Here is a 22458-nt window from a genome sequence, read left to right as displayed (position 1 = left end):
TTATAGTCCCTCCCCCCTGCCGCCAGCGGGGGCAGCAAAGAGAATGGGGAATTTTGTAAAAACATTAATATCTCTGTCATTTTCAATCCACGGGAAAAATCCTCGGCACACATGTGGCGGAGGGGGGCTCTGAGCAAGGTGGCCAAAAATGACGGCCGTAGGTGGCGGCGTTCTCTCGGAAATCGCAGCACAGATGGCCAAAACCGGTCAAGAACAGACTTTTAGTAATATAGATAGATAAGGATTATGAATAAGGGCGAGTCTGGACCTTAAAGGAAAGAAAGACACTGATGGAGGACAAATCACAACAAAATTAGGCAAGACAAAAATGCTGGAGAAACTCAGCGGGTGAGGCAGCATCTATGAGGCAGCATCCACCTCATCCTGGGTGCAGATGCGGCATAGACGGAGGAAATAGAGTCCTTACAGGAAGCAGGGTGGGAAGAAGTATAGTCCAGATAGCCATGGATGTCAGTGGATTTATAGTAGATGTCGGTCAGTAGTCTGTCACCTGCAATGGAGATGATGAGGTCTAGAAATGGTAGGGAGATGTCGGAAATGGTCCAGGTGTATTTGAGTGCCGGATGGAAGTTAGTGGTGAAATGGATGAGGTCAGTGAGTTCTGTATGGGTGCAGGAGGTAACACCAATGCAGTCGTCGATGTAGCGGAGGTAGAGTTCGGGAATAGGGCCACGGTGCGCCTGCAACAAGGATTGTTCGACGTACCCAACAAAGAGGCAGGCATAGCTGGGGCCCATGATGCGCGTGCCCATAGCTACGCCTTGGATTTGGAGGAAATAGAAGGAGTCAAACGAAAAGTTGTTACGGGTAAGGACCAGCTCCGCTAGCGGAGGAGAGTATCGGTAGACGGGGATTGGTTGGTTCTGCAGTCGAGGAAGAAACGGCGAGCTTTAAGACCCTCCTGGAGGGGGATGGAGGTGTAAAGTGACTGGACATCCATGGTGTCCCAGTCTCATAGAAACATGTCTACCTTTTCCTGCTCAGTACAAGTAGTGATTTCAGTATTTCAGACAGCATTGCAGAAAATATCATACTAAATAACATGGGACAAGCATACAGCCTTGTGTCACACCATTGACTAAGAATGGTGTTCGGGCTCTCCATCGACCATTATTCTTCTCACCAAAGAACTACATTGTTTCACATGATGTTCTCTACAAGCCTACCCTAGTAAAGGAGATGGAATCAACATATACAGGACTGAGTGGTCCTTTTATTCTCAGGAGACGCAGTCAAAACCGAAGAATGAGAAACCTCCCAAAAGAACTTCCTCTTTGTTGATAACTGTGCACAATACAAGCTTGGAAGCTGAAATGCAGGAAAGCTTGGACAAATTTGCCAGAGCCTGTGGTAACTTGGTCTTGATATTAGCACAAAGAAAAAAAGTAGCTATGTACCTACCTGCACCAAACACCCCATACACAGAAATATACACCCCTGTGAATGTTCAGAGGCTTTCAGCAGTGGACAACTTCACATACCATGGCAATACTCTCTTATCATCAGTCATATTGATGACAAAGCCAATAACAGAATAGCAAAAGCCAGCTCTAGTTATCTTTCTTCAAAAGCAAAGTGTGGGAATAAAAAGGAATCAGCCTAAAGACCAAGCTGAAGGTCCTAATCATTTCGCAGGAAAACAAGCCCTTCAGCCCAACTATGGCGGCTAAGATACCCCATGTACGTTAGTCCAACCTGCCCATGTTTGGGCCATATCCGGGTACTTTACGACTTCTAAATATTTGTACTATATGCAAACAAAGAATGGCACTGTACCAAGTACACGTGACGATAAAGTATCAATCAATCACTCTAATCATATCCTATCCATGTACCTGCCCAAATGTCTTTCAAATGTTGTTGTAATACCTGCCTCAATAACCTCCTCGGTTATATAACAATATACCCTCCTCCCTCCCAGTGAAAATGTTGCCCCTCTGGTTCCCATTAAATCTTTCTCCTCTCACCTTAAACCTATGTTCACTGGTTCTTGATTCCCCTACACTGAGTAAAATACTCTATTCACCTCATGATTTTAGATACCAAAGCACTACATTATAAGATCACCCCTCAGTCTCCTATAATCCGAGGAATAAAGTCCTTACCTGCCCAACCTCTTCCTATAGCTCAGGCTCTCAAGTACTGGCAACATAATCATGAATTGCCCTCTGCAAATTGTTATTTCCCTCTGGAAGACAACTCCGGACTGTCAAAGTTGCCACAGCCGGACATAAAAACAGCTTTTTTCCTCGAGTAGTAGCTCTACACAATAACAAAAAGTTTGTAGCCACTTTTTGCTCTGGCATTTTATTTAATTCACATGTTTAATTGCTAATGTTTTATTATTAATGTTTAATGTTTTATGCGTCATTCCTAACTGTCACTGTATGTCATGTCACTTGCGAGTGGAACACCAAGGCAAAATCTTTGTACATGTACATACTTGGCCAATAAACTTATTAATTCATTTAATTTTCTCTGCATTCTTTCCAGCTTAACAACATTCTTCCTGCAATGGACTGACCAAAACCAAACACAATACTCAAAATGCTACGTACGGCTATAACCATAACATCCCAACTTTTGTATTCAATACCATAATTGATGATGGCCAATGCATGAAACCCTTCTTGACCACCCTATCTAGCTGTGATGCCACTTTCAGGACATTATGCACCTGCATTCCCAGATCCATCTGCTCTAAAATACTCCCCAGGGCGCAGCAATTCAGCGTAAAGGTCCTGCCCTGGTTTGACTTTCCAAAGTGCAACACCTCGTACTTACCTGCATTAAACTCCATTGACCATTCCTCAGTGCATTTGCCCAGCTGATTAAGGCCCTCCTGTAATTTTGATAACCATATGTGCACCGACTTTGATGTCATCTGCAAATTTACTAATCATGCCTTGTACATTCTCATCCAAATCATTAACATAAACCACAAACAGCAATGGGCTCAGGACCAATCCCCGAGGCAAATCACTAGTCACGGGTCTCCAGTACGAAAAATCACCTTCTTCTGCTTCCTTCCACAAAGCCAATTCTCTATGTCCTCACTATCAGGGAACGGGGGTTCCCCTCCTCCACCATAAATGAGGCTCGCACCAGGGTCTCTTCCATACCCCGCAACACTGCTCTCTCTCCCCATCCCCGCACTCGCAACAAGGGCCGAGTCCCCCTAGTCCTCACCTTTCACCCCACCAGCCGTCACATACAAAAAGTAATCCTCCGTCAGTTTCGCCACCTCCAACGTGACCCCACTACTCGCCACATCTTCCCATCTCCCCCCATATCTGCCTTCCGCAAAGACCGCTCCCTCCATAACTCCCTTGTCAATTCTTCCCTTCCCTCTCGGTCCACCCCCTCCCCGGGCACTTTCCCTTGCAACCGCAAGAGATGCAACACTTGTCCCTTTACCTCCCTCCTCGACTCCGTTCAAGGACCCAAGCAATCGTTCCAGGTGCGACAGAGGTTTACCTGCATCTCTTCCAACCTCATCTATTGCGTCCGCTGCTCTAGATGTCAGCAGATCTATATCGGTGAGACCAAGCGGAGGTTGGGCGATCGTTTCGCCGAACACCTCCGCTCGGTCCGCAATAACCAAGCTGACCTCCCGGTGGCTCAGCACTTCAACTCCCCCTCCCACTCCGCCTCCGACCTCTCTGTCCTGGGTCTCCTCCATGGCCACAGCGAGCAGCACCGGAAATTGGAGGAACAGCACCTCATATTCCGTTTGGGGAGTCTGCACACCGGGGGCATGAACATCGAATTCTCCCAATTTTGTTAGTCCTTGCTGTCTCCTCCCCTTCCTCAGCCCCCCTGCTGTCTCCTCCCATCCCCCAGCCTTCTGGCTACTCCTCCTTTTCCCTTTCTTGTCCCCACACACCCCCGCCCCCGATCAGTCTGAAGAAGGTTTTCGGCCCGAAACGTTGCCTATTTCCTTCGCTCCATAGATGCTGCTGCACCCGCTGAGTTTTCTCCAGCTTTTTTTTTTCACAAACCTTCAATTCTCTATGCAGTTGGCTAGCTCTCTTTTTGGATCTCATGCAATCTAATCTTTCAGAGAAGAGTACCATACTCTCCTTACCCTATGCTTGAGATGTGGATAGTGCATGGTACACATACCAGACATCTTATCCATTTCCACATGACCTATCCATGCTGTATACTTCATAGCACGTGCAAGACAAGATTCTAGACACACGGATTCCATCCCAGATAAACCTCCCCACCATCTACATATTGCTGAGATAATCTGCTGGGCAGGACATGTCAGAAGTGTGTCTAATGAAGCAGTCTAAAGCAGTTACTTTATAGAGAGCTGACTGTGGGCAAACGATTAAGTAATGGGCAGAAAATAGATTCAAAGATTCTCTTAGAACATCCCCGAAGATTTACAATATTGGGAACAACGTATTGGATCGTTCAGTTATGTGTACCCACATAAGTGGTGGTCCTTCATATGAGAAAGTTAGAATGGAGGAAGCAGAGGAAAAGAGTGTCGAAAATCAAAATCCACAGATGAACACCAACCCTACATCTTTGTCACCTGCATAGAAGAAACATTTGAGCCCAGTTTTGTCTAAACGGCCACCTCCACACACATCACAATACTATAAGACTAGATATCATGTTCTTATTCGAGAATGAGTGACAAACATCAATTTCAGTATTTAAATGACTAATCATATGCAAAGAGAAAGGACTGTGGCAGTAATGTTACGTTACAAGTTTAACTAGAGCCAAAAAAAGCCACAAATGTTCAGAGAATTTGCAGAACCTTAACTTGATCACATGAATATGTTTTATACAGCACCCCAAATAGATCAAGATGTTATGCAGGCTTTTACTCTGGTAAAGGCCAAGCTTGGGGCTGCATGATTAAAAAGATGAAAATGCACAACAGTTGCAACAGACATGGATTTGCCACTTGCCATGCAAACATGAATCTACCGTTGCAATGGTCTGTAGAAATCAACCGGTTTTCTTTACTTTAATCATCGTTCAACTTTCACATTCTCCTTAGAAGCATGAGGTAAATTACAAGACATATTCACCTTTTACACCACCAAAAGCTCCGAATGTTAAATTACAAGCTGTTCGTTGAAGGTTGTGTTCATAAATTAGTTTCAGCTGATATTGGTTTCCATGTTCAACAGTACCCATAGTTCCTGTTAACCAAAAGAAATAATCGAAAGATGAAAGAAAAGCCATCTGCGTCAAAAGAAAATCGCTCCAACAATTTCAGGCTAATGATTGAATCGCTTCCAAGTATCAAATTACACTTGCGTAACTGTTAGAAACATGGAAAAGCTAAGAACAATCCTAATTACAGAACATCCATGTGAATATTTGACAATATCTAGGAATCGCTTCCCAACAGCTGCACAATTGGTTCTTCATTTGAATGTCTATCGCAGCAAACCCTCATTCTAACAGACCATGCCGGGGGAGGGGGAGTACGGTGTCAGTTAGTGCCGATTGTTTTGGCAAACAGGCCTGGCAGTGAAGGTCGGTAGGTCCATCTGCTATAACTAAAATTGGTTATAGAGGTCTATAATAACAATGGTTTACTGTGTCGTAATATTGTGATTTGGAACTTAAAATTGTTGTGGGTCCTCTGAAATTCTTACATTTCACAGAAGTCCAAAATAAAAGAGGCAGATTCTGTAACAGTCCACGTGAAGGAACTCACTCTGATAACAATGGGAAAGATTATCAAAGATTTCTTATGTGGGCATCAATTAATAAACAAGATGACATTTCTAAGGTTTGTAGAGTACCTGACAGGTAGAAACATTAAAAAAAGAGGCACTGACCATTCAGGTCTTCACCCTTGCCCTGCCATTGTATAAGATAATAACTGATCCTTAAGATCAGCACCACGTTCTTGTACCAACCAAAAAGTGTTTAATTCCCTTAATAGCTCAAGGCCTACTAATTTTGTTTTAAATACACTTACAAAGTCAGCCATGTTTTCTCCTTAAATGTCTCCTTAATTATAGATCTATTACATACAAGTATGTGATTTCGCCAAGATTTTCATCCAAGCCAAATTTGATCAGGGGTTTACAGAGTGATACTGTGTGGAAACAGGCCCTTTGGTCTAACTTGCCCACACCAGCCAACATTCCTGGCAAAGTATTCTCCCAAGCCAGGCATTTCCTTTATTCAGAATTGTCTAGCATCTCAAACCTCATCACAAAATACAATAATTCAATTCTTTTAAATGACAGAGTAAAACAGTTTTTTATTCACACCAAATGCATTACTGCAGTTAATCAAAAAATTACTATTACTATGATAAATGCAGACTATTGAGTTATTTTGTTTGCAAATTTCAAAAGAGTGCCTGAAATTTTACAGATAAAACTAAATTAGATGGTTCATTAGTAGGCAGCCATCACTACAAAGATTGCTTGCTAAATCACAATTTTTATTTCTTCACACGAAGGGTTTAAGTTTGTGTATTTTATACATCTGAAATTTTTGGGGTAGAATTTCCAATGTATTTATGTGCAGACAAGCACAGTTAGGGCATAAAGCAAATTATGCATAAAAAGGTGAAGGAACTCTATTTTTGTTTTTGTTACTGTCTGTTGGTCCCATCCTCCAACTTCATTTTCAGTTATTTTAATGGCTCCACCTTAGGGCTAAGGAATCATGCATGGAAACTTCCCACAATTATACTGCCTCAAAACAGATGCAAGATTAAGCTTGGCATTTTAGGCATAACAAGAAACCAATCGGGAGCTTTGTGATTTTTTTTTTTTTAAATGTTTTCTTTAAGTTCTTCCACCAAGGCTTGCTCTGCGATTTCTGGTTAATAGACTGAGAAATCTGAGGCAACTGTTTTACTTTTTTTAATATGGCAACATTTTTGTATTTTAAGGGATAACAACAATATATTTTGAAAATTCCAACTTCTGAATGAAACCTACCATTTTCACGTTTATGAACAGATCTTTACCAAATATGGTCAGACTTAATAGTGTCGATAAACAAAAAGGGCAAAAATCAAAGGTTTACAACAAGAACAATAAAGAACACTGGCAAACAAGGAACTAGTTTGAAAGTGTGTACATTACCTGAAACAGCAAAGACAGACAGCTTTCTTGGATGTAAAACTGCCATATGGAGGAGTTCTGTACCTCTGCAAGAATAAGCAAAATCATCCAACTACAAAAGATCTCATGATAGCTACACAATAACAATCACCTCATAGTTGTCTTTTAAATAACTTTTTCTAAAAGCAAATTTAAATCCTGTCTTTACCTGCAGTACAACATAGGGAGAGGGGGGGGGGGGGGAAGAGGGTGTGTGTGTGTGTGTGTGTGTGTGTGTGTGTGTGTGTGTGTGTGTGTGTGTGTGTGTGTGTGTGTGTGTGTGTGTGTGTGTGTGTGTGTGTGGCGTGCGTGTGTGGGCGTGCGTGCGTGTGTGGGCGTGCGTGTGTGGGCGTGTTTGTGAGATTTTGCCTTTGAAACGTATTTCCTCGAAAACCAGATGCCGAAACGGGAACATTTTTACATAATTCAGTAGAGATTTTCCTTGTGATTTTAGAAATCCGCTCCTCTGTACATTTGGTAGATTTTTTTCCTGAATTGTATTAAAATTGTTGACCAACCTGACATTTTTTTTTAAATCTGACCACTGCCCAGCTGCTGATGTCACAATAACAGTTACATTTTTACATCTTCTGGTAGAAATTTTCCTTATGATTTCAAAAATCCAAACCTCTATACATTTGATCAATTATTTCCCGAGATATTCACTAAAATTTATAACCAAACTGACATTAAAAAAAAAATATTAAGCTTGCCCAGCTGCTGACCTCACGATGCCTTTGCACCTGGCCCACTGCCTCCTGGGCAGTAATGAGTAAAGCACAACTTGTCTTTAAATTAGGAACCAATTTAGTTGTAGTGCAGAAATTTGAATGCACTCGGAAACCATGCAAAGATTAAGGAGGATGTAGCTGAGATTTTCTAAACATCTGCACGTTCACACAAAGTCAAATGGCTCCCTCTGCTGATCAAAGTCATGCTGCAATTTCACTTTATTAAACTGCTGCCAACTGCAGATTATACCACATCTCTTTTAACACAACCCAAAACTAAATACTGTTCACGCAAAAATATAGCTCCCTACAGACTATTTCCATGTTGTATGCTCACAGCACTCTGGTTTTGGTACTCCTTGCCCACGATACTTGCACATTAATGTAAATTTCAAGTTGGCAGTCCAAGATAGTGCACATGCTTTGTAAGTCAACAGATCCATTTATGAGGAGGACGGGCACTGCCCATTCGCATGATATTTTAAAGGAACGTGATAAGAACAGAACACAAGCATGATAATGGGGAACAATAATAGAGCGGTTTTATCTGAAGTTGTAAAATTCAATGTTCATTCAAAAGAATTGCCAAATGCCCACACAGAAGGAAAAATGTTGTTTAGTTTATCTTTAACGTCCTTATAGTATTGAGGACACAGACAGGTACGAATTGGATTGGGATTAAAAAATAAAATAGCATGCAACAGGAAGTCCAGGATCACTCAGAATCACTAAATCTATATTTCTCTCCAATGTAGCGTGCGCAAATATAGATTTGTTCGATATTTGCAACCTTGCTGTCCTAAAGCGCTTGCAGCACCCGAGACTCAGGTTTGATTCAGACTACAGGTGCTGTTAGTACAGACATTGTACGTTGTCCCCATGACCATGTGGATTTTCAGTTTCAGTTTCCTCCCACACTCCAAAGACGTACAGGTTTGCAGGTTAGTTGGCTGGTATCAGTGTAAATTGTCACTAGTATGTGTAGGATAGTGTTAATGTGCTGGGATCACTGGTCGGTGCAGACTCGGTGGGCCGAAGGGCCTATTTCCGCGCAGTATCTAGTATCTCTAAACTAAATAAAATAAATAATACCACCTTGTGAACACCAAATGCAGTACACAAGATTGGATGAAATGCAAGTGACTCACTACTTCACATAGAATGTTCAACTCCTGATTACTGGGAAGCGAAATGATGAATCTCATCTAGCTGAATGGGATGCGAATGGGATAATAGACAATAGACGTAGGAGAAGGCCATGCGGCCCTTCGAGCCAGCACCGCCATTCAACTTGATCATGCCCAATCAGTACCCCGTTCCTGCCTTCTCCCCATATCCCCTGACTCCGCTATCTTTAAGATCCCTATCTAGCTCTTTCTTGAAAGTATCAGAGAACCGGCCTCCACCACCCTATGTGGCAGAAAATTCCAGACTCACAACTCTCTGTATGAAAAAGTGTTTCCTCATCTCCGTTCTAATTGGCTTACCCCTTATTCTTTAACTGTGGTCCTTGGTTGTGGACTCCCCGAACATCGGGAACATGTTTCCTGCCTCTAACATATCCAAACCCTTTACAATCATATATGTTTCAAAAAGATATCCTCTCATCCTTCTAAATTCCAGAGTATACAAGCTCAGCCACTCCATTCTCTCAGCATATGACATAGAAACATAGAAATTAGGTGCAGGAGTAGGCCATTCGGCCCTTCGAGCCTGCACCACCATTCAATATGATCATGGCTGATCATCCAATTCAGTATCCCGTACCTGCCTTCTCTCCATACCCTCTGATCGCCTTAGCCACAAGGACCACATCTAACTCCCTCTTAAATATAGCCAATGAACTGGCCTCAACTACCCTCTGTGGCAGAGAGTTCCAGAGATTCACCACTCTCTGTGTGAAAAAGATTCTTCTCATCTCTGTTTTAAAGGATTTCCCCCTTATCCTTAAGCTGTGACCCCTTGTCCTAGACTTCCCCAACATCGGGAACAATCTTCCTGCATCTAGCCTATCCAACCCCTTAAGAATTTTGTAAGTTTCTATAAGATCCCTTCTCAATCTCCTAATTTCTAGCGAGTACAAGCCGAGTCTATCCAACCTTCTCTGCACTCCCTCTTTGGTAATAATTTCCTTCCTCAGACTTGGAGACCAAAACTGTACGCAATACTCCAGGTGTGGTCTCACCAACTGCAGTAGAACCTCCCTGCTCCTATACTCAAATCCTTTTGCTATGAAAGCTAACATACCATTCGCTTTCTTCACTGCCTGCTGCACCTGCATGCCTACTTTCAATGACTGGTGTACCATGACACCCAGGTCTCGCCTCATCTCCCCTTTTCCTAATCGGCCACCATTTAGATATAAGTCTGCTTTCCCTTTTTTGCCACCAAAATGGATAACCTCACATTTATCCACATTATACTGCATCTGCCAAACATTTGCCCACTCACCCAGCCTATCCAAGTCACCTTGCAGTCTCCTAGCATCCTCCTCACAGCTAACACTGCCCCCCAGCTTAGTGTCATCCGCAAACTTGGAGATATTGCCTTCAATTCCCTCATCCAGATCATTAATATATATTGTAAATAGCTGGGGTCCCAGCACTGAGCCTTGCGGTACCCCACTAGTCACTGCCTGCCATTGTGAAAAGGACCCGTTTACTCCTACTCTTTGCTTCCCAGCCAGTTCTCTATCCACATCAATACTGAACCCCCAATGTCGCGTGCTTTAAGTTTGTATGCTAATCTCTTATGTGGGACCTTGTCAAAAGCCTTCTGGAAGTCTAGATACACCACATCCACTGGTTCTCCCCTATCCACGCTACTAGTTACATCCTCGAAAAATTCTATAAGATTCGTCAGACATGATTTACCTTTCGTAAATCCATGCTGACTTTGTCCAATGATTTCACCACTTTCCAAATGTGCTGCTATCCCATCTTTAATAACTGACTCTAGCAGTTTCCCCACTACCGATGTTAGACTAGACTAACTGGTCTGTAATTCCCCGTTTTTTTCTCTCTCCCTCCCTTCTTGCTACCCTACACGCCAATCCTCAGGAACTACTCCAGAATCTAAAGAGTTTTGAAAGACTATTACTAATGCATCCACTATTTCTGGAGCTACTTCCTTAAGTACTCTGGGATGCAGCTTATCTGGCCCTGGGGATTTATCAGCCTTTAATCCATTCAATTTACCCAACACCACTTCCCGACTAACCTGGATTTCACTCAATTCCTCCAACTCCTTTGACCCGCGGTCCCCTGCTACTTCCGGCAGATTATTTATGTCTTCCTTAGTGAAGACGGAACCAAAGTAGTTATTCAATTGGTCCGCCATATCCTTTCCCCATGATCAACTCACCTGTTTCTGACTGCAAGGGACCTACATTTGTTTTAACTAACCTCTTTCTTTTCACATATCTATAAAAACTTTTGCAGTCAGTTTTTATGTTCCCTACCAGTTTTCTTTCATAATCTAACAGTCCCGATGACAGTCCCGCCATCCCGGGAATTCATCTTGTAAACGTACACTGCACTCCCTCAACAGCAAGAATGTCCTTCCTCAAATTAGGGGACCAAAACTGCACACAATACCCCAGATGGGGTCTCACTAGGGCACTGTACAACTACAGGAGGATCTCTTTTCTCCTATACTCAACTCCTCTTGTTATGAAGGCCAACATGCCATTCGCTTTCTTCACTGCCTGCTGTACCTGCATGCTCATAGACTGATGAACAAGGACCCCCAGATCCTATAATACTTCCGCTTTTCCCAACTTGATACCATTTAGATAATAATCTGCCTTTCTGTTTTTGCTACCAAAGTGGATAACGTTACATTTATCCACATTAAACTGCATCTGCCATGCATCTGCCCACTCACCCAACCTGTCCAAGACACCCTGCATTCTCACAACATCCTCCACCACCCCATTAGTCACTGCCTGCCATTCTGAAAGGGACCCGTGAATCCCTACTCTTGGTTTCCTGTCTGTCAACCACCCCTTTGTAGTTCGGCCCTTCAAAGTTCGTGGACATTTTAGATCGGTCGATCTTCTGGGGGGACGCTTGGGACTGCGTAACCTTTTGGAGTTTGTCTGCTTGCACAAGGCTGAACGGCTTGGCCAGACAGAGACAAGGATCGAACCCATGGTGGTTTAGGCATTAGAATTTGCTGTTCATTCTAAAAATAAAGTTTAGTTGGTCCAGTGCTTGAGTCAGTGTTTTTTACTGAACCAGACTTGGGGCAGGACCGGCCTAAGGAGGTGCGGGGCCCAATTGGGAACAACTTTCATAGAAATATAAATATATAATTATAAATTATTCATATTCAGGCATGTGTCGTGAGTAATATGACAGTCAGTCGGCTTTAAAAAATCTTAAACTGCGCATGCGCAAATTGTTCTCCTCTCTGTAAAAATAAAAAATAAAAATAAATAAAGTAACAATTCAATTTGCCCAAGGCTTCCAAATCTCCTTCTGAATTACTGAATGGGTGGGGGGTGGAGGGTGACGGCAGGTGGGAAGATGTTGGGAAAAATGGGAGCACACCGGGACAAGTTGAATCAGTTGTCATCTTATTGAATGACTATACTAGTTCAAGGGACCAATTGGGGGGAGAGTTCCTTTCACAGCATGTGGGGAGTCTAGCTAGGGGTAAAGTTGCGGGGAGGGCGGGAGCGTTGAGAAGGAGGGGGTTGGGTTCATTGCAGTAACCCACTCACCGCTGTCGCGGCCCTCCAGGCGCAGAGCCACCACATTTTGGGAGGGAAGTAGCTCACCGGACAGCGGAACCGACTGCCATCACAGCGTCTTCTGCCAGCCCGCTCACCTCTGGCAGTGCTCTCGGTCTGAACAGTGAGGGGACCAGCTCAAGAGCAAAGATCATAGAGCAGAGGGGTCAGCGGATGATGGATAACATCACAGCGGGCGTTGGAGCGTACTCCTGTGTCAGCGCGAACAAGGAATCAATTGAGGTTACTCACACTGACACATGGAGTAAGCTCCACCGCCCGCTGTCCTGTTATCCATCGCCCGCTGACCCGCTTTTGAGTTGAATGCTGGCATGATCCCCGACCCCCCTCCTTCTCAATGCTCCTGCCCTCCCCCGCAAATTTACCCCTGGCTAGACTACCCACACGCTGGGAAAGGAACTCTTTCCCCCTCAGCAGCGCTGTGCTTTTACAGCTGCTTTCCACTTTACGGCCGCTTCCCATCAGCTGCTAGCAGTGAGGGATAGACTTGGCTATACCTCAGTACAGCAACACCGTTCTTGATGTTGCTATACTGAGGGATAATGAAGTCTATCTTTCTTGGCTAACAACCTAACCTTCGGCCTCCATGATGCAGGTACGTTTTCTAGCAATGTTACAAAATTTTGAGATTTTAAAAATCAAGTCTGCAATTTATCCCATCAGATAAAGCATAAAAAGAAGTTTAATTTAACACCTAATTCACTTTCATATCCTCATACTCGGAAATTAGCATCTTGTTCCCTATTGCTTTTCCATTGACTGAACACAAAAGCTGTGATCTAGGACAGTCAAAAGCCCATAACTTTCTTAAAAATTAAGAGAACTGAATGAAATGTTCAGTTATTATAGATTGAAGCATTCTGAAACAAATATAAATCATCTTACTTGGGTGACCTGAAATTAAAGCATATAATTAGTTAATTACCTAATTGTAGCTAATTACAAAATTGACAGTTGTGATGGAAATAGGAATAGAAAACACCCAGACTGCCTTGAAAATTCAAAAATGTGATACTCTCAAGATCAGAACTTTAATATTATTGTATTATATGCTGCAAGTCCGTAACAGATAGGTAAATAAATTACAATTTCTAGCAATAGACCAGGTCTTTATGGAGATGGAGAAGATCAGTTGCTAATTGGTACATTGGCATACCATAATCAGTGGGGGGGGGGGGGGGTAGACGCTATAGGCCCCCCATGAGAAATTTTATCTAACTCTGAAATTGAAGATAGACAAAAGCTGGAGTCGTTCAGCAGGACAGGCAGCGCAGCGACTCTGGAGAGAAGACCCTTCTTCAGACTGAACTCTCGTCGGAGAGAGTACTTGTGATTGTTTGAAGAAGGGTCTCAACCAGAAACACAACCCTCTCCCCAGAGTCCCTGCCCGTCCCGCTGAGCCACCACAGACAGGGAGTTGAAGGTAGACACAGGGGGGTCCACCTTCAACTTCAGAGCCAAACAAAAAACACAGAGTGCTGGAGGAACACAGCGGGCAAGGCAGCACCTGCGGAGGGAACATATCACTTATTTTCGCAAGCATTTCAAAACGTAGTTTCCAGTGACCGTTTGAAGAGGTAACTAGCAGTAATACACACCGCACCACGTCTGAGGCAGGGTGTCCAACAGCGGAGGTAATGTTCACTGAAAACATTTATTATAAACGTGGAAACAACATACAATGAAGGGTCCAAGGGTCACTCGGCTGAATAACGTTAGGCTACAGATAGACACAAAAAGCTGGAGTAACTCAACGGGACAGGCAACATCCCCGCAGAGAAGGAATGGACAAAGCTTGGCTATGGCAGCTTTCAGCCTCGTGAGCGTTATTAATATTGACCTCTGTCAATAAAGCTGAAACAGGGCAGGTGACATATTTTAACTAACTTTAAAATCTCCAGTATTGCACTGCACCACATACGGACATGGTTCCCTGTATCACAGAGAGACAAGACCACTGGAGGTTTTTTTACATTTATAATTGGGTCTTGTGCTAATATTTCTAATAACATAACAAATACAATAAATGTATGACAAGGCAAGCCCATTACGGCAGCCCATTGTTCGAATATGTACGGCAGCTGTCAAATGCACCAATGGAGGAGGGGGGGAGGGGGGGGGGGGGAGGGGGGGGGGGGGGGGGGGGGGAGGGGGGGGGGAGGGGGGAGGGGGAGGGGGGGGGGGAGAGACACACACAACGTGGGTCGGTAGGTAAATTGAATGACTAACCTGCTGCACACCAAGAAGCTCGCCAATAAGAAGCCCTCAATCATGATGGTGAGTTTCAAGAAATTCTCAATGTGTCATCAATACATCGATCTACATGCCTCAGTAAATGTAATTGTGTTTTGAGCAAGTATTAATGACACCACGTGAATTGTATTCAAAGGAACGCAGCGTCATTAATACTTGTTCAAAACACAATTACATTTACTGAGGAATGTGGATCGATGCATTGATGACACATTGTATAACTACTTGTTAACTACTGGCTGTTAACAAGTACTACAGTAGTAGTTAACAAATCGTTTGTGTCTGATGGCCGTACAGCAGTTGTTATCCATGTTCGTTTTGTAAAAAAATCCGTATAGGTGTATTCTGTCCTCTGCTGTTTTTTTTTTTAATCTTTATTTAACAAAGCGAATTTGTATTTCCCTACGAAACACGGAAAATTAACGCGGGGCCCCCTTAGACGCGGGGCCCAATTGGGAGAAATCGGTCCAATCAGCTTAAGGCCGGCCCTGACTAGTGGGGTAAGCTTTAGAAGAGCGTATTTACATTGGGGGCTCGTCCAGGACCTCAACGGACCCCCAAACACAAGCTTGCAATTAAGGGTGTTGAGCTGTTCCCGATCGCAAGTGCAAAAATCGGCGCCACGGTGCAGTTTTCGCATCGGTTTTCATCACTTCGCTAGCCGGAGCAGATTGATCATTGCCGGGCTTGGGAAAGGGTCCCAACGAGATCGTAGAATAGCGTCTAGTAAGCACTGGGGGCAAAAGAGCCTGTGGAGTTAGAGGCCCCTTTCTGGGGTTGGGTTAAAGGCCCATAAAACTTAACCTTAATCTGCAGCTGCTGCTAAGAAAACTATTCCATTAAAAAAAAACTAGAGGTTCGAGGCCCTGCCCAGATTGGGTATCCAATTGACTGGAAATTTAAAGACGAACTGGGTGTAACAGTGCTAAGCGGCTAAGCACTGCGTCGTTGCTGGGGGTGCAGATTGGAAGCGCGCTCCAATATCACATATAAGCTTCAGTCTTGGACCTTCCCTCTTCACGCTTCCCTCACCACTCTGCTTTGAAAACTGTAAACCCTTGATTCTCCCCCATTTCCAACAAAGGGTTGCTGACTTCAACCCGTGGTGGTCTCCCTTTCTGCAGATGCTACTTGGTTTCCTATGTCCTTCTTGTATCTCTGCTGTTATTTCAGATTCCAGTTTCTTCAGCTTTATTTGGTTGCAGAGCTATGAAAATTGACTGATTTCCCCCATGTTAGTTCAGCATGCTGCTCCAAAATCAATAATCAGACAAGGAGTAGTGTGTTACCATGAGTCAAGAGTGTTTCATTGTCATGTATCCAAGATAGAACAATGAAATTCTTATTTGCTGCATCATAACAGAATGTGTAAACATAGTACACTGTAATCTATATGATAAACGAGAGAGAGCTTGTCAGTTGCAGCGCTGGTTTCTGTTGTTTCTTTTATACAGATGAGCTGAGAACTATTATATTCGATGATTTTCTGCTGTACTGCTGGCAATAAAATAAGTTACAGTGAAAATTATATTTAGTCTCACTCAATCCATATTCATAAGGGGTTTTAAACTATTACACTTTCAGTTATTTGTGGCTGGTAACAATAACTCTCCCCAGTCTATTTAATAATATATCTACTTACGAGACAAACTTGCCAACCTCCACCTGTAATATCGGATCCTGCAACTGAAGTTCTACAATAAGTTCTTCTGGTTGAAATGCTGCTCCAGGTTTGAAAGGATTTGGAGAATAGATGCGTAGAATCCCTTTATAGCTGCCAACAATAATTTTATCTGCAGAACCAAGAAAAACAAAACTAAATTGGATTATTTTATCTTAATTGAAGCAGGAAACCTGATATTAATTTCAAAGTCATTTGATAATTATTATAATATTAATTTTCAATATTCACCATAGTCCATGGGTCTACTTTATTCAAGGCACTAAAAACATAACACGTGGTTCCAGATTTAGCTGCTTCTAATCACCAATATTTTAGCATGTTAAGGCTGAATGTTAATTTGTGTTTGGAAAATGTTAGATCCAAGAATGAAGCAAATCACTCTGGAGCTTCTTTATATCATATTTATATTTTCTCCTGAGTATCCAGGAATGTCATAATGGCCAATGATGGAAACATAGAAACATATAAAATAGGTGCAGGAGGAGGCCATTCGGCCGTTCGAGCCAGCACCGCCATTCATTGTGATCATGGCTGATCGTCCCCTATCAATAACCCGTGCCTGCCTTCTCCCCATATCCCTTGACCACTAGCCCCTAGAGCTCTATCTAACTCTCTCTTAAACCCATCCAGTGATTTGGCCTCCACTGCCCTCTGTGGCAAGGAATTCCATAAATTCACAACTCTCTGGGTGAAAAAGTTTTTTCTCATCTCAGTCTTAAATGACCTCCCCTTTATTCTAAGACTGTGGCCCCTGGTTCTGGACTCGCCCAACATTGGGAACATTTTTCCTGCATCTAGCTTGTCCAGTCATTTTATAATTGTAAATGTTTCTATAAGATACCCCCTCATCCTTCTAAACTCCATTGAATACAAGCCTAGCCTTTTCAATCTTTCCTCATATGACAGTCCCGCCATCTCAGGGATCAATCTCGTGAACCTACGCTGCACTGCCTCAATCACAAGGATGTCCTTCCTCAAATTAGGAGACGAAAACTGTACACAATACTCCAGATGTGGTCTCACCAGAGCCCTATACAACTGCAGAAGAACCTCTTTACTACTATACTGAAATCCTCTTGTTATGAAGGCCAACATTCCATTAGCTTTCTTCACTGCCTGCTGTACCTGCACGCCAACTTTCAGTGACCGGTGTACAAGAACACCCAGGTCTCGCTGTACCTCCCCATACCTAACCTAACCCCATTGAGATAATAATTTGCCCCCTTGTTTTTGCCGCCAAAGTGGATAACCTCACATTTATCTATATTATACTGCATCTGCCACGCATCTGCCCACTCACTCAACCTGTCCAGGTCACCTTGCAACCTCCTAACATCCTCTTCACAGTTCACAATGCCACCCAGCTTTGTGTAATCCGCAAACCTGCTAGTGTTGCTCCTAAATCCCTCTTCCAAATCATTAATATATATGGTAAACATTTGTGGCCCCAACACCGAGCCTTGTGGCACTCCACTCGCCACTGCCTGCCATTCTGAAAAGGACCCGTTCACTCCTACTCTTTGCTCCGGTCTGCCAACCAATTTTCTATCCATGTCAACACCCTACCCCCAATACCATGTGCTCTAATTTTAGTCACCAGTCTCCCGTGCGGGACCTTATCAAAGGCTTTCTGAAAGTCTAGTTACAATACATCCACTGGCACCCCTTCATCCATTTTACTTGTCATATACTCAAAATATTCCAGAGGTTTAGTCAAGCATGATTTCCCTTTCATAAATCCATGCTGACTTGGACTAATCCTTTTACTGCTATCCAAATGCCCCATTATTACCTCTTTAATAATTGACTCCAGCATCTTTCCCACCACCGAAGTCAGGCTAACTGGTCCGTAATTCCCCGTTTTCTCTCTCGCTCCTTTCTTGAAAAGTGGGATAACATTATCTATCCTCCAATCCACAGGAACTGATCCTGAATCTATTGAACATTGGAAAATGATCACCAATGCGCCCACTATTTCTAGAGCCACCACCCCGAGGACCCTGGGATGCAGACCATCAGGCCCAGGGGATTTTTCATCCTTCGGTCCCATTAGCCTACCCAATACTATTTCTCGCCTAATGAAAATTTCTTTCAGTTCCTCTACCCCCTTAGATCCTCTGTCCTCCAGTACTTCTGGGAGATTGTTTGTGTCTTCCTTAGTGAAGACAGATCCGAAGTACCTGTTCAACTCTTCTGCCATGTCCTTGTTCCCCATAATAATTTCACTCGTGTCTGCCTTCAAGGGACCCACATTTGACTTTGCTACTCTTTTTCCCTTAACATACCTAAAGCAGCTTTTACTGTCCTTCTTTATATTCCTGGCCAGCTTCCCCTCGTACTTCATATTTTCAGCCCGTATTGCCCGTTTTGTTTCCTTCTGTTGTCCTATGAAAGTTTCCCAATCCTCTGGCTTCCAGCTACTCTTTGCAGTGTTATACATCTTTTCTTTTGAGTTTTATTCTATCCCCAACTGCTCTTGTCAGCCACGGTTGCCTCCTACAGCCCTAAGAATCTTTCTTCATTTTTGGAATGAAATTATCCTGCGTCTGCCGGATTATGCCCAGAAATTCCTGCCATTGCTGTTCCACCGTCATTCCTGCTAGGATCACTTTCCAGTCTACTTTGGCCAGCTCCCCTCTCATGCCTTCATAGTCCCCTTTGTTCAACTGCAACATTGCCACTTCCGATTTAACGTTCTCCTTCTTGATTAAAACTAATCATATTAAGATCACTACCTCCAAGCGGTTCCTTTACCTCGAATTCTCTTATCATATCTGGTTCATTGGACAACACTAAATCCAGAATTGCCTTTTCTCTGGTCGGCTCCATTACAAGCTGCTCGAAGAATCCATCTCGGAGGCATTCTACAAACTCTCTTTTTTGGGGTCCTGAACCAACCTGATTCTCCCAGTCTACCTACATATTGAAATCCCCCATTACCACAGTGGCATTATCTTTGTTACATGCCAGTTTTAACTCCTGCTGCAACTTACACCCTACATCTGGGCTACTATTTGGGGCTCTGTAGATAACACCAATTAGTGTCTTCTTGCCTTTACAATTCCTCAACTCAATCCACAGTGACTATACCTCGTCAGTCCCTATGTCTTCCCTCGCAAGGGACTGAATTCCATCCCTCACCAGCAGAGCTACCCCCCTCCTCTGCCCACCTGCCTGTCCTTTCTACAGGATGTATAACCCTGAACATTAAGTTCCAGGCCCGATCCTCCTGCAGCCACGTCTCAGTAATCCCCACAATGTCATATCTACCAACCTCTAACTGAGCCTTAAGCTCATCTACTTTACTTCTTATACTTTGCGCATTCATATACAATACTTTTAATTCCTTACACATCTCACCTTTCACATCGATCCCTATTACACTTGGGCATACGCTCCTATCCTTTTTGTGAGCTTCCTTTCCCGTTAATTCTGGGGTCATTAACCATCCCTTTACTCTCTTTCCCTTTAATTCCATCCTCGACTATCCCATTCGACACCCCACCCCCCTTATTCAGTTTAAAACCACCTGTGTAGCAGTGGCAAACCTGCCTGCCAGAATGCTGGTCCCCCACCTGTTAAGATGCAATCCGTCCATTTTGTTCAGTTCCCCCTTACTCCAAAACAGATCCCAGTGATCTAAAAATCTAAATCCCTGCCCCCTGCACCAGTTCCTCAGCCACACATTCAGGTCCCATATCTCCCTGTTCCTGCTCTCGCCAGCATGAGGAACTGGAAGCAAACCAGAGATAACAACCCTGGAGGTCCTGCTTTTCAGCATTTTTCCGAGCTATCTAAAGTCATGCTGCAAAATATTCATCCCCTTCTTTCCGACGTCGTTTGTGCCGACATGCACTACCGCTGTTCACCTTCGCCCTTGAGGATTTTCTGCACTGTCCGTGACATCCTGGATCCTGGCACCAGGAGGGCAGCGCACCATCCTCGAATCCCGTCTGTTCCCGCAGAAACCACTGTCCGTACCTCTCACAATGGAGTCTCCAACTACAATGGCGTTGCCCGACGTTGGCCTCTTTGGTTTTGGCTCAACAACTCTTTTTGCTTTGCAAGCCAGTCCGCCGCTCAGTGTGATAACGTCTTCTTTCCCGACGGCTTCTAAGTGGGCGAACCTGCTCACAAGAGGTATAAAACACGGGGACCTTTGCATTCCAAGTTTCCCTCCCTTTCTCACCGTCACCCACTTGCTCTCTTCCAGTACCTTAGGTGTAACAACCTTACTGTTGGACTTGTCAAGGAACGACTCAGTTTCTCGGACAAACCCGAGGTCATCCACTTGCTTCTCCAGTTCCCCAACACTGTCCTTCAGGAGTTGTACCTGGATGCACTTCTCACATTTGTAGCAGCCAGAGGCACCAGCAGTGTCCTTGACCTCCCACATACTGCAAGCATCACACTGAATCAGCTTGCCTGACATCTCCTTTCGTTTCTCCCTCTTCAGCTTTTTGCGTAGCCTCGTCTCCTCAGCCTCCTCGCCGAAGACTCTCGAGAGCTCAAAGACTTACACTTTACTCACAGGACTCTCGAGCCAAAGACTTTTCTCACAGAGCACTTCCCTCACTGCCGCTCCCTAAGAGCCGTCTTGCTTATATTGACTGATAAATTGACTAATTTACCAATCTACAAACCAAATTCCTCAGTTTTAAACTGTTTTCCCCCTCTGACTCACTTCTAACTCTGCTCCCACTCAGGCTAGAGCCAATCAGTGTTTTCTCCTGCTTCTCTTTGTTGCTGTTGCTTCAAGGATTTTGGGTAGAGAGGAGGAGTCACACAGCTTTTCTAGTTTGCTAATTTATCAGCAATCAAAATGAGGAAAGAAGTCTTTGTGAAATGGTACATTTTGTTTAAATTACATTATTACGAATTCTACAACCGGCCAATACCTCCCTTTAATTACAATACACCATTTCATCCAACAACAAAACTATTGCGAGTCGGTGTTTATTTCACTTACCACTTTCAGTGTTGTCAACATCAGCAACACATAAACATCCTTGGTCAAAATCCTCTTGTTCTCCTACAGATGTAGACCACCAGTCTCGAGCTTTAAATAAAGACATCTTTGTCAACCTGAAATCACCAAAGCAATGAAAGTCTCAGACAACTGATGCACAGAATGGGGTTTACAGAAGTTTTATAGGATGTCCCCAGGGGCTTCAACGCGAGCCACAACAACCTTTCTCTCAATGTCAGCAAGACAAAGGAGATAGTAATAATGACAGGAAGCGAAGCTGTATTCAGACACCAGTTTGCATTGACAGTGCCGAAGTAGAGATGGTTGAAAACGTCAAATTGCTGGGAGTTAATATCACCAACGACTGGACCACCCATATTGAAACAACGACCAAGAAAGCACACCAACGCCTCTACTTCCTTGGAAGGCTTAGGAAGTTCCGCATATCCCCTAGTACTCTCACCAACTTCTACAGATGCACCATAGAAAGCATTTTATCAGGAACAGCTCCATCCAAGACATCAAGAAATTGCAGCGAATTGTGGGACGCAGCCCAGACCATCACACAAACCAACCTCCCTTCAATTGACTCAATTTGTACCTCACGCTGGCTCGGCAAGGCCAGCAGCATAATCAAGGATCAGTCGCACCCTGACAACTCCCTCTTCTCCCCTCTCCCATAAGGCAAAAGGTATAGAAGTGTGAAAACGCACACCTTCCAAATTCAGAGACAGTTTCTTCCCAGCTGTTAACAAACAACTGAATAATCCTATTGCACTGCTGACCTACAATCTACCTCTTTGATGACCTTCAGATTATCCTTGATCGGACTTTGCTGGCTTTACCTTGCATTCAACTTTATTCCCTTATCATGTATCTATACACTGTAAATTACTCGATTGTAAACATGAATTGCTTTTCTGCTGACTGGATAGCAT

General features: G+C 43.7%; 2 protein-coding genes across 4 annotated transcripts in view; both read right to left on the bottom strand.

Annotated features, from left to right (window-relative positions):
- bbs9 (Bardet-Biedl syndrome 9) overlaps nucleotides 1-22458 on the bottom strand; it is a 373121-nt gene that overhangs the window by 343881 nt on the left and 6782 nt on the right. For all 3 annotated transcript variants that reach the window (XM_055634652.1, XM_055634651.1, XM_055634653.1), the window contains exons 2-5: nucleotides 21521-21636; nucleotides 16510-16660; nucleotides 7110-7174; nucleotides 5079-5192 (exon numbers count right to left, since the gene is read on the bottom strand). In XM_055634652.1, coding sequence (XP_055490627.1) covers nucleotides 5079-5192; nucleotides 7110-7174; nucleotides 16510-16660; nucleotides 21521-21626 — 436 coding nt within the window. In that variant the 5' untranslated portion in view covers nucleotides 21627-21636. The remainder of the gene's footprint in view (nucleotides 1-5078; nucleotides 5193-7109; nucleotides 7175-16509; nucleotides 16661-21520; nucleotides 21637-22458) is intronic.
- Nucleotides 7439-12258, bottom strand: LOC129696607 (uncharacterized). Its single transcript, XM_055634656.1, has 2 exons — nucleotides 10906-12258; nucleotides 7439-10522 (listed from the first exon to the last, which is right to left on the bottom strand). The coding sequence occupies exons 1-2, from the start codon at nucleotides 11195-11197 to the stop codon at nucleotides 9612-9614; spliced, it is 1203 nt and encodes a 400-aa protein (XP_055490631.1). The 5' UTR covers nucleotides 11198-12258; the 3' UTR covers nucleotides 7439-9611.

Source organism: Leucoraja erinacea, chromosome 4 (genome assembly GCF_028641065.1).
Source record: "Leucoraja erinacea ecotype New England chromosome 4, Leri_hhj_1, whole genome shotgun sequence".
Classification (NCBI taxonomy): Eukaryota; Metazoa; Chordata; class Chondrichthyes; order Rajiformes; family Rajidae; genus Leucoraja; species Leucoraja erinaceus.
This window is presented reverse-complemented; position numbering and strand designations above follow the sequence as displayed.